The following is an 11766-nucleotide window of genomic DNA, read 5'->3' on the forward strand; positions in this document are numbered from 1 at the left end:
CCTCTCAGTTCCATCCAGATCCCCATGTGGCTGGTGCCAGCCCTTAAGAGTTCCTATTCCTGCTCTGTCCTCCTTGAACCATGTGCTAGCCTCCCCTCCCTCCATGGGTAAATGGCTCCCTTCCTGCCTCCTTCCCTCCCTTCCCCAAGTCCCAGGGCAAATTCACATTCTGTAAAAATCCTTTATGTAGAGGTCTGCAGAACAGATGGCAAGTTAATTAATATCTATACTGCTTTATCACCCATCAGACTTTTCCCTTCTGACTAAATAGATATAATTCCTGTGTTTTGTCTTCATAAAGGAAAAGTGATTCATGAAGAATGGTAAAATCTTTGTGATAACCTATTTTCATATGTTTTTCCAAATTGTTTTCACTTTTCTTTAGACGTTAAGATCTATAACTAGCACAAGAATTCTAAAACTTTGACTGACCAGTGTAATGTGCCCAATGGAAAGAGGATCTCATGGTTCTTTTTTCATTTGAACAGATTTCCTTCTATTCTGTGTTCTGGCCATGAGGAAACCATATAGACAGGAAGCTCCTCTGTGACTTAATCTTCAAAAAGTTGCCTATGGCATTGAGATATGAAATAACTTGCCCAGAGCCACATGGCCACCCCCAAGTCACTCTCTAAAATCAATCTTTCTATTCAGTTCCTATTTATAAACAGAAATCAAGTGACAAAAGACCCTAAGCCTCACAGTCAGGAAGTAATCTTGCCGGTCATTCGTGTCCTCACTGGTACCTGCCAGAGGACCATGAGGCAATTAACGGCTGGGCTGTCAATTCTCCTTACGCAATACAGGCACCCAAAAATGTCAACCAGGGACACAAGCTAAAGATGAACTTCCCTCCCCCTCCCCTCCTTCAATGGAATAAAAAATGTCAAATTTTGACAAAACTTATAAAGAATTGTGGAAAAATCAAAAATCTCTAAAGTTCTCTAAAATGTCTAAAAAAATTTTAAACAAAAACATTTTTCTACCTGAGTCGGCCTGTTCTCCTCCTTCTGGTTCCATCTTATTTTTTAATCTTTAAAAATACTAAATATCAGTAAAAGAATCTGACAGAATTACTTACAGTTAGTAACAGACAAAAAACTTGACCTCCCCTCCAACTCTATTACACTAAGTTTAATGGAAAGCCTTCATACTCCTAGCACCATGTAAGAAAAATTATAAAAAGATGAAGAATACAAGAAAATATGCAGTGATACAAAGCAAAATCAGCAGGACCAGGAAGAACTGCATACACTACGGCAAAAACATTAAAAAAAAAAAAGAAAAACTCAAAGGCAGTAGAATTTCGAGACCAATTAGAAAGGAGACACATAGCAAATGCTTTTTCTGTTCATTATATGTTCATTTATTTCCATTTTATCAAATGATATGGGTCTCAAGTAAGATTGCATTCCTTATTTTACATGTTTGTCTTTCTTAATGGTTATTAAGGTTATAATGTTAAAAAAAAAAAAGACTAAACACAAACAACCAGAATAGGAGCTACAGTTTTTTCAATTACAGACAAAGCTGAATCCCTCTTAGTTTTTTTTAGTGGAAAGCTTACATGCAGAAAACAAGAAACATGGAGGTATAAAAGAGGTATAAAGCAGCATTTAATGAAAAGACCATGATATCTATCTAATCAAAAGAAAAAACAGTTCATTTTGTAATCATGCAATTTTCCATAAACACAATATCTAATGAGAAGCATATAATACAGGTGTGCCTAGCACAATAAACATAGTGCTCTAAAGTTGTGTTAACTCAATTTTTAACGTACTGGGACAGTTTCCAGTTAAAAAAATTAAAAGATGAATTTTTTGGTGACTTGAAATTAATCTGTAATTTTATCTTTCTTAAGATAAAATTAAGGTTAAATGCAGATTATCATATATAGCATTTGCAAGGCACAAATTTATCTTCAAAAGCTACCAGGCAACTAATGCAATCTATATGGAAACAAATAGTCTACTGACACAGTATGAAATACATCCTATTTCTCTAGCTCTTTCTGAAAAGTATGTGCTCTGCTCTGCAGAAAGTAAAATGGAACTTGTGTCTACCTGGGATACCTACCAGTTCTTCTTTAATAGCCACCTTTCTTGGACTACTGCTGATCTGTGGGGCTTTCTTCTGTACCACAGACACTTTCTTTGGCTTGTTTTTCTTAGAAATGGGCAACTTCAAGCTGCTGGAAGCTTTCTTTTGGGGCTCCCAAGAACTATCTTTATCATTATCCTCTTCAGATTCAGATGAACTAGGAGAAAATTAACAGACTATTTCTAGAAAAACAAAATTAAAATGTCACAAAGAAAACACACAGATACTTATGCTTCCTACAAACTGCAGTGGTGTTTTCATACAAGAATGTTCTAAGACAAGATAAGAAACCTCAACATGGAAGAGTCTATCTTTGAGTGAGTACAACCTAGTACATAATAATGATAGGCTATAAAATATCTGTAAAAAGAAAATTCCCTCATAAGAGAAAAGATCACTGGCTCCTCTCTCTGAGATTCTCAACATTGACTTCCATTTTCCTACTCTCTCCTTGTTTCAACTTCACCCTTACTTCCCTATCCCCTAATATGATCATCAAAACAGTTTTAGGATATTATTTATTACCCAGATGATTTTTACTGGGTCTATTATCCCATGATCACTGAGAATTTTTCATCTTTAATTTTCAATTCATTCAAATTGTGCTAAATCAAATCAATATATAACGTGGCCTTCAAGACTGCCTCCTGGGCTACATAAAGAGCCAGAATCAAGTGAACTATATTTCAGTGATTTCACCCTATAGTGTAAATATGCTTACTGAGAAGATTAAAACCACTACTGCACTTTCTTACAAACCATACAAAAAAATCAAACAACACACTTCCCAAATCTTCCTAATATCTCTCTGGCTTAGTCCCTATCACAGTGCAGAAGCAAAACAGCTGCAAAGCTATACTCAGTGAGTAAGGTAAGGAAACCAACCAAGAACTCCATTAAACCAATCTCTATCCATCATCCTCTATACGCAATGTATTATTATGTATTACATGTATCATTACTCAATACTAGTCAAAAAAAAAAAGATTAACTTTCTTCTCCTGGAAAAATTAACACTAGGATGATATGGGATCCTGCATCAGAAGAATTAGGAAACCTCTAAACAAACCTCCTACCCATGATTTAGGAGTTAATTGAGCTTAGAGTTCAAGTCAATGGTAATTATTAAAATTAATTCCTCACAAAGGCAATAATAATAATAACAACCACAATAATCAAAGTCCATTTAGACTACACATATTCTTAACAGAAAATGCAAAAGAGAATAGAATACTTGATAGCTGAGTTGAATAGAAAGAGCTCTGGTCTCAGAAACGTGGATTCTAGGGGCAGCTAGAGCACTGGCCCTTCAGTCAGGAGGACCTGAGTTCAAATCCGGCCTCAGACCAAACACTTGACACTTACTAGCTGTGTGACCCTGGGTAAGTCACTTAACCCCAATTGCCTAAAAATTGGGGAGAAAAAAAAAACAGTAACATGGATTCTAGTTCTGGGTCTGTTAAACTATATTCATAATCTCTCCAGGACTCAGTATTTCTATATGTGAAATAGAAAGAATAATCACTCCCTAATACTCCTCAATTCACAAGACTATTACAAGGAAAAAGTAAGATAATACATTAGGAATAAAAGTTCAAAATAACTGTTAAGTTTGGCTGAACTCTTCCCCTTGGATGCCTTTCTGAGAAGACTGAAACATACAGAGGAAAATACAGATGACGTAAAAACAAAATTTATCAATAAAATTTTTAAAAGTACAATAGAGTAATATTTTTCATGTAACAGTTCTTTCCTTGTGGTACAGCATTGTTTTCAGTCAAAATTAGCATGGGAAAGGATATGTTGTCTGAAACAAACATCTTTTTACTCCCACAATAAAACACACTTACGATTCAAGGAAAGAAGGCAACTCATCTTTTACCACCACAGCCTGAACTTTTAATTTTGCTCTCCTTGATAATGCTGACATCTGAAAGAAACATAGCAGGTAATGGATATGAGGAACAAAGAGGCTAATCACTTTATTCAGCTACCTCAAAGTAAAGACTCATTCAAAGCTAACTCTCCATCAGTCCTACTCTGGAAAGTAATATGGATAAAAGAAAAAACAATCCTCAAGCTCAAACACTAGTCTCCTCTGCTAATAGTCATCAAATGTTTTCTAAGAGCCTTGTAAATGTCCATATCTATGTTATCTGTTTAGCTCTAATTATAGATAATTTTACATATTTAATTGCTCAACTAAAATAATTCAAGAATAATTGGATTAGCAACCACAGCAAACTATAAACTTTTCTATCATACTATCATTTCCTTCTTCACTATCTGCCTTCAATATCTAACAGCCTCTGCATGGAGTGGCCACCCAAATCAGTGAATGACTCAAGAAGAAGCCAGGAAGTTAATCCTTAAACAGGATAATTCACTTCGAAATAATCAAAAGCTAACTGTTTTTCAGTTGTATTTTAAAAGACACATGTTAATTCTGAAGAGCAATTACAGACAGTTCTACCTGACAAGAACCACTTGGGCTCACTAGGGCGCTGCTGGTACAGCCCCAGTCAGGGTCCTCTACTGCAGGCAATGAAGTCACTCTGGCTACAGGGGGCCCGAAGAGACTCTGATCAGGCCCTTCAAGGGGAGGGGAAGATCTGCGAAACCTACCTTAAGTGAGAACTGACTGTATTTACAAAACAAATACTTCAAAATACATGTTATATAGTACAAACAGAATGGTCTAATCCCTGGCCTGAGAAATAAAGACATTACTTGCCACAGAAAAGAGAGTAACTGTTTAGAATGTTATATTACACAAATAATATAGTTAACTTATGACTAATGTATCTCACATACTCAAAACCATTTGTTAATATCCTAGGCTAGAAAAGCAGAAATAAACATTCAACATAAGGATGATGTAGGCCAGCCCTACCCCTAGAAAACACGACACTGCTTGTAGCAGTCACCTTTGTGAGAAAAAAGAAAAAGCCTTCAACTCAAAATACTCTGAATTAGTCATGGTCTGGGCATCCTACAGATTCAGATTCATTTTTTGGAGTTTCCTTTAGGAGTTTTTTTTTTTAAAGAAAAAAATGATGACAACTCTTGCCCACTCAATTTTAACAGATAAAATGTGAAAGAGCTCAACAGACTCAAAGCTACCAGCTTATCAAGAATTTCTGTCAAATTTCAGGAGTGTGGTGTCTCCCCTTGGCAAGAAATTTCCAGTACAGAAGCAGAAAACCATACTACCACATATAAAAAGGCAACTCTGTGGACACTGAAGAATTACTCACTTTTGCTTCCTCTAATGACTCCTGTAAAGTCTGAGGCCTGGTGTGCACTCTTAAGCAGATGTTAACAATTCCAAATGGTTTTTCCTACTGTTTAGCTTTATTGTTGATACCTGCAGAATAAACCGATTTTCCCCCAAAGAATTAAAAACAAAGGAATAAGATTTACACAATCATAGAATTTTAGAACTGCAAGGGATTTCACATCATATGGGACTGAAAGGGGGGTATGCTTTAATAAAGGGGTACCAAACTCAAAAAGAAAAGAGACCATTAAAGGTACATACGGATCCAAGCTGACAGCATATTGACTTAGAACATTATCTGTGTTCTACTGTATTTTTTAAATATTTCCCAGTTATAATTAACCTGGCTCAGGTTGGCTGCTTGAGGCCCATCAGCGTATGACACCTTTGTCTTAATCCAGTACAAAAATATCAGCAGAAGCTGGACACAAATAGGTGGTGTTCAATCTTTAAATGAGCTGGGTCACTCAAACAAACAAAACCTCTAGAACAACTTTAACAACGATCAGGGCTGGAACACATTGCTTTCATATTAAATAAACATGTAACAATAGCACATTTCATACACACTGGGCCCTCAATAAAGGCTGTTAAATTGATAGAATGCCATGTATTTAAATACCATGTATCAATTAGTGTTTATATGTCAAGCAGCAGCTAGGAAGTACAGTGGACAAAGCACCAAGCCTGGAGTCAAGAAGACCTGAGTTCAAATTTGACCTCAGACACTTAGCTGTGTGACCCTCGGCAAGGCATTTAATCCTGTTGGCCTCAGTTTCCTCATCTATAAAATGAGCTAGAGAAGGAAATGGCAAACTAATGCAGTATCTTTGCCAAGAAAACCCCAAAATGGGTCATGAAGAGGTGGACATGACTGAAAACAACATATATCAAGGGGCAGCCACACGGCACAGTGGACAGAGCACCTGCCCTGGAGTCAGGAGTACCTGAGTTCAAATCTGGCCTGAGACACATAACACTCACTAACTGTGTGACTCTGGGCAAGTCACTTAACCTCTATTGCCTCACCAAAAAAAAAGTTGGGTTTTTTTTTAAATAGAAATGTACTGTAACTAATCCACAAAAAGCCTCAAAGTAGGCTAAAAAAATTAGCCTACTTTTCCCCCTCTCTAGTCCTTTAACTTTTCTCCATAGTACAAGAAACACCTAAGAGACGCAGGACCTTCAAAATACTGGCCCTCACTGAATTTTCCTCACACTGAATTCAAAGAGATATGACAAGGTTTGAGACAGGAATGTCTTAAAGACAGATGCTATCAACAAAATTAAGATTCCTTTCTGAATTCAGTATGACATGGTTGTTGGTGAAGGTTGGTTGTACGTGGAGGAGTGTGCCTTTGGGAGGATCTAAGTGCCAACAGTTCAGGCAGTCTACTTAAAAATATAAGGCAAGAGAATTAATTTTGTTTTTATATATGTATTTAATTATACTTGAAATATTTCAAATGTGCTTAATAAATTCATTCATTCAACAAATTATTATTAACTATTAGGTTTCATTTAGATGAAGTGTTTCTGATGAAGTAATTCATTTGATATATACATTGATTCCTTTTCTGTAGCATCATCCATAGGACAGTAAAATTTAGGTTCTCGTCTCCTCTCTACCTTTAACTGAACTGCTTAACTTGCTTTACCTTTCCATACTTCTGTTTCTTCTTCACGAAAAGAATAATCTCATTGATGTCCCTTTATTTTATAAAAGATGTTTTAAATTGTATTTAAAAATATAACTAATGTTAAACAGTCTAATTTCATTCTAAAGATAGCTGAATTATTATGAACAATAACAATATCATAGAAATAATAATATAATAAATTTTAAAAAGAATCAGCTCATACTCAATTGTGTGTCCATCAAATCAGTCCTAAAATGGGTAAGCTCAAAGAAGTTCATTACCAGCGAGTTAGCTTCTGGATATTAATTTTTTTCACTACAATTCATAAAGAATCTTCCAAAGAATGATGTGAGAATAAATGAAAATCTATTAGAGCTTTTTGAAAGACAGATGGAATATCTAAGGTATAAATAACATATTTCTGCCTAACAACAAGTAGTAAACCTTGTATATAGTACTGACACTTAATAAAAAGAGGGACAGCACAGAAGGCCTACAAGTTCTTACCAGGTCTGGAGAATTTCCCTACTTCCAAGCTGTCTTACCCACCTTCCTTACCCCCAATAAAACCTATTTTGTAGATGCGTAGGCATTTTCCAAATCAGCACCACCCACAATATGGTGACTAAGAAGAACTCTGGGTGCTGTGATTCAGCTGAGGTACGAGGGAGAAACCTGGCAACAAGATAAAGTCAAAAAGGAACCTGTTCAAATATCAAATAAAATTGCAATCAGAAAAAAACAAATCTTCAAGAAATATGTGGTGAAGTAACTTCTCATGAAGCACTAGATTCAACATCTTGATGCTGTCTAACAGGCAAGAGCTAAGAACCACAGAATTTTATAGCTGAAAGGAACATCAGAGATCATCTGGTTCAGGCCCTACCCGAGTAATAAATCCCACCTACAAAATTCTTGGCAAGTGACCATTCAGGCTCTGCTTGAATATCTCTTGTGATAGGAAACTCACTGGTCTCTAGGAGCAGCCCATCTCATTTTTTAGACAGACATAACTGTTAGAGACCTTTTATCTTAAGCTGGTCCAAAATCTGCCTCTTTCTAACTTTCCTTGATTCTAGCTCAGCCCCCCAGAGCCAAGAAAATAAGTCTAATACCTCTTCCCCATGACAATCCTTCAAGTAAAGACTGCTGCACTCCCTCTCATCTTCTCTTCTCCAGGCCAAACATCTATCCAGTCCTTCAGTTGGTCTTAGTTTGATTTCAAGTCTTTTCATGATATAACCCAACTTCTAAATATCTCTTCTGAAATGCTGTGCTCAGAACTGGACACAATACTTCAAATTATGTCAATCCAGGGTAAAGTACAGTGAGACTATCATCTCTGGATAGCATATGTCTAACCTAGCTTCTAAGATTACATCAGTTCTTTTGTCTGCCATGTCACATTGGAGAAACATACTGAGCCTGGCTATTTTTCATACGAGCTACCAGTTTCCCTCTAACCTGTACGTATATAATTTTCTTATAATAAATGCAATATCTTATATTTAGATCTATTTAATTTCATCTTAACTTCAGCCCACTATTCCAAATTCTCCTAATGTACATCCCAACATATTAACAATCCCTACCATCTTTCTGCTGAATTTGATACCCACATCTATGCCTTTCTCCAAATCAACTATCCAATCACTGACGAAAATTGCAAGTATTCAATTAACCATACATCAAGGCATTTTGGTAGACCTATCCATCACCATAAATCTCTTCGTATACACATTTACTACCTGTGAAATCTTGACCAAATTACTTCACAGTCCTGGAGACTGAGTTTCCAGATTTGTTAAGAGGCTGAACTACATGATCTGGGAGGTCAAAGGTCTCATAACTGGATGGAACCCCAGACATCCTCATCCTGGACAAGCTCACGGTCCAGACCGCTAAGTCCCCAAGTGGGTTAAATGCCGTGGTCAAGGGAACAGCGCTTTCAAGGGTGGAAAAACCCAAGTGTGCTGACTCCCAGGCTGGGACTTCCCACTACAGCCCATCCAAAAAGAGGGCTGGTAACCAATCCCAGAAATGGGACAATCTGGGGAGCAAAAGGCGAAAACACGAGGGTTGGAGAGGGAAGGTCGGGAGTTTTTCCCTAAGGGTTTTTGCAAAGTGTTTCCGCCTTTCCTGGCTACCCCGAGTCCTCGCTTCTCTAGCCTCCGAGTCCTCGGGGCTCCTAAGGTCTGGGTGTGGGCTGTGAGTGTCTTCAACGCCTAACACAGAGGATGGCGGGCTGTCCTCACATTCACACCCGCAACACCACGGCCTATGAAAATGTCTCACTGCGGATTTTTCCGCCCTGAAGCTCCGTAATTCCAGAACAAGAAATGGAGTTGACACGGGCCACGACTCCGCCCGAGGATCCGGGGGGGACCGCGAGAACGGTCGCAGAGCTCACCTTCCAGCCCGGCGCCCGCCGGATTCCGTCCACCGCAGCCTTCCGGTTCAGGACGGAAGCTGTTCAAACGCAGCAAACCCCGCCACAAGCCTTCCCCAAGCGGCCGACGTCACGAAGTTCCGGCCGGGCTACCGAGGGAGAGGGAAGCGGAGGCTGGAGGGGGCTGGGACGGGCGGCGCCGGAAACAAATGGGAAAGCAGAGGTGGAGGCAGGAGGCGGGGCGAAGGGGAAAAGGCGTAGCCGTATTAGAGAAAATGAAGGGAGGAGAAGCGGGGCGGGGTGGGCGTGGCCAGTCCAGAGGCCAATGAGAAGGCCGCCAAGGAGTTAGCTGTTCTACGACTATAGTGAGGCATTAGCGGTGTGGGGTGGAGCCAGGGAGCAGCTTGGGGTTGCGTTACCAGTGATGCTGTGTCTAGACCTGTCTTTATTTACCCTTCCTCCCTTTTCTCTGCACTAGGATTTGTTTGGTTGGGTTTTTTCAAGTTTCATAAGCATTTTTTCTTAAAAGGATTTGGGGATTTAAGTGAATGACATCTTTTTGAAGATACCGTTTTAAAATCTGAAAAGCAAGTTTATTAAGCATCTACATAAATGTTAGCTATTATTATTAATAATTATTATTATTGATAATGATGGTGTGCCAGGCACTGTGCTATGTCCTGGGAATGCAAATCAATTAATTAAACCGGTCTTGTTCACGAGAAGTTTACATGCTCGTGAAGGAGACAAGGGAATTGGTAAGAATATCAGAATATAAAGCAAATAAGTATGAAATTGTAAATTACAAGGTAGCTTGGGTGGGAGGGCACTAGAGGGGGAGGGGAGAATCAGAAAAGGCTCCACACAGAAGGTGATGCCTGAGCTGACAGGAGAGTGAATTCCAGGCACAGGACAGAGTCAGGGCAAAGGCACAGGCATGGGAGAACAAGTGTCATACGTAAGGAACACAGAGAAGGGCAGTGCAATGGGATCCCAGAGTGCAGTGTATGATGAAGCAAGGTTATCAAGGACTTTAAAAGCCAAACAGAGGAACTTCTACTTTATCCTAAAGCTGCTGGAGTTGAATAAGGGAAAGGGAATAATCATTTACATAAGTGCTTAGTACTTTACAAATATTATCTCATTTGATTGTCACAACAACCCTTCAAGGTAGAGACTGTTATTATGCCCATTTACAGTTGAGGAAACTGAGGCAAACAGAGGTTAAGTGACTTACCCAGGATCACACAGGTAACAAGTATCTGAGATTGCATTTGAATTTGGCTTTTCCTGACTCCAATACCCTATCTACTGCACCACCTAGCTGCCTCTAAAGGAGCTAATGGGGGCAGCTAAGTGGCACAGTGGATAGAGCACCAGCCCTGGATTCAAGAGGACCTGAGTTCAAATCCAGCCTCAGACATGTAATACTAGCTGTGTGACCCTTGGCAAATCACTCAACCCTAGCCAAAAATAAATAAAGGAGCTAATAAAGTGAAAAAAAAGTCACCGATCAGTCCTGGACTTGAGGGAGTAATTTTGGCAGCAGATGGACTAAGTGGGAGTAGGGGAGATTTAAAAGTGGGGGAGGGGGGAACAATTAGGTGGAAGTTACAGTAATCTAGGCAAGAGCAGATGAGGGCTTGAAACTAGGTGGTAGCTATGTAACTAAAGGAGGAAGCGGGGTAGCTGGGTGGATAGGACACTGGACCTGGAGTCTAGAAGATCTGAATTCAAATCTAGCCCCAGACACCCACTAGCTATGTGATCCTGGGAAACTCACTTAACCCTGTTTGCCTTCGTTTTCTCATCTGTAAAATGAGCTGAAGAAGGAAATAAACCACTCTGGTATCTTTGCCAAGACAACCCTAAAGGGAGGCAGGGAGTTCACAAAAAGTGGAACGTGACCGAACAACAACAAATGTACGTCAAAAGAAGGAATCGTATGCAATAAATGTTTTGGAGGTAGAAATGGCAAGATTTGATATTTGGGGTGAGGGAATGGAGTGGATACCAAAGAGTAGAGGCTAATGCTAAAATTACAAGTATGGAAGAAGAAGAAGGATAGAACAAGAAGGTAGAACCTAGAACAAAGCCAAGGAGAATGTCTACAGTTAGAAGATGTGATGTGATATAGATAATAAATAAGAAAAGGAAGAGGAAAAGAATAAGCGTTTAGATAGCACCTCCTATATGCCAGGTACCATGCTAAGTACTTTACAAATACTATCTCACCTGAGCCTCACAACAATGGAAGAGGGAAGGAAACAAACATTTATACACCTCCTACTACATTCCAGGCATTGTGCTAGCTTTTGACAAATATTATCCCATCCAATCTTCTCAATAGCTCT

The 11766-nt window shown here is 38.9% G+C and overlaps 1 protein-coding gene across 3 annotated transcripts in view; it reads right to left on the bottom strand.

Annotated features, from left to right (window-relative positions):
* The window catches only part of SRBD1 (S1 RNA binding domain 1), a 319328-nt gene extending 309741 nt beyond the window's left edge, over positions 1 to 9587 (bottom strand). For all 3 annotated transcript variants that reach the window (XM_021001269.2, XM_021001268.2, XM_021001267.2), the window contains exons 1-4: positions 9434 to 9587; positions 5361 to 5470; positions 3954 to 4033; positions 2080 to 2260 (exon numbers count right to left, since the gene is read on the bottom strand). In XM_021001269.2, coding sequence (XP_020856928.1) covers positions 2080 to 2260; positions 3954 to 4033 — 261 coding nt within the window. In that variant the 5' untranslated portion in view covers positions 5361 to 5470; positions 9434 to 9587. The remainder of the gene's footprint in view (positions 1 to 2079; positions 2261 to 3953; positions 4034 to 5360; positions 5471 to 9433) is intronic.
* Positions 9588 to 11766: the final 2179 nt, after the last annotated feature.

Source organism: Phascolarctos cinereus, unplaced genomic scaffold (assembly GCF_003287225.1).
Source record: "Phascolarctos cinereus isolate Bilbo 61053 unplaced genomic scaffold, phaCin_HiC Scaffold_2;HRSCAF=192, whole genome shotgun sequence".
Classification (NCBI taxonomy): Eukaryota; Metazoa; Chordata; class Mammalia; order Diprotodontia; family Phascolarctidae; genus Phascolarctos; species Phascolarctos cinereus.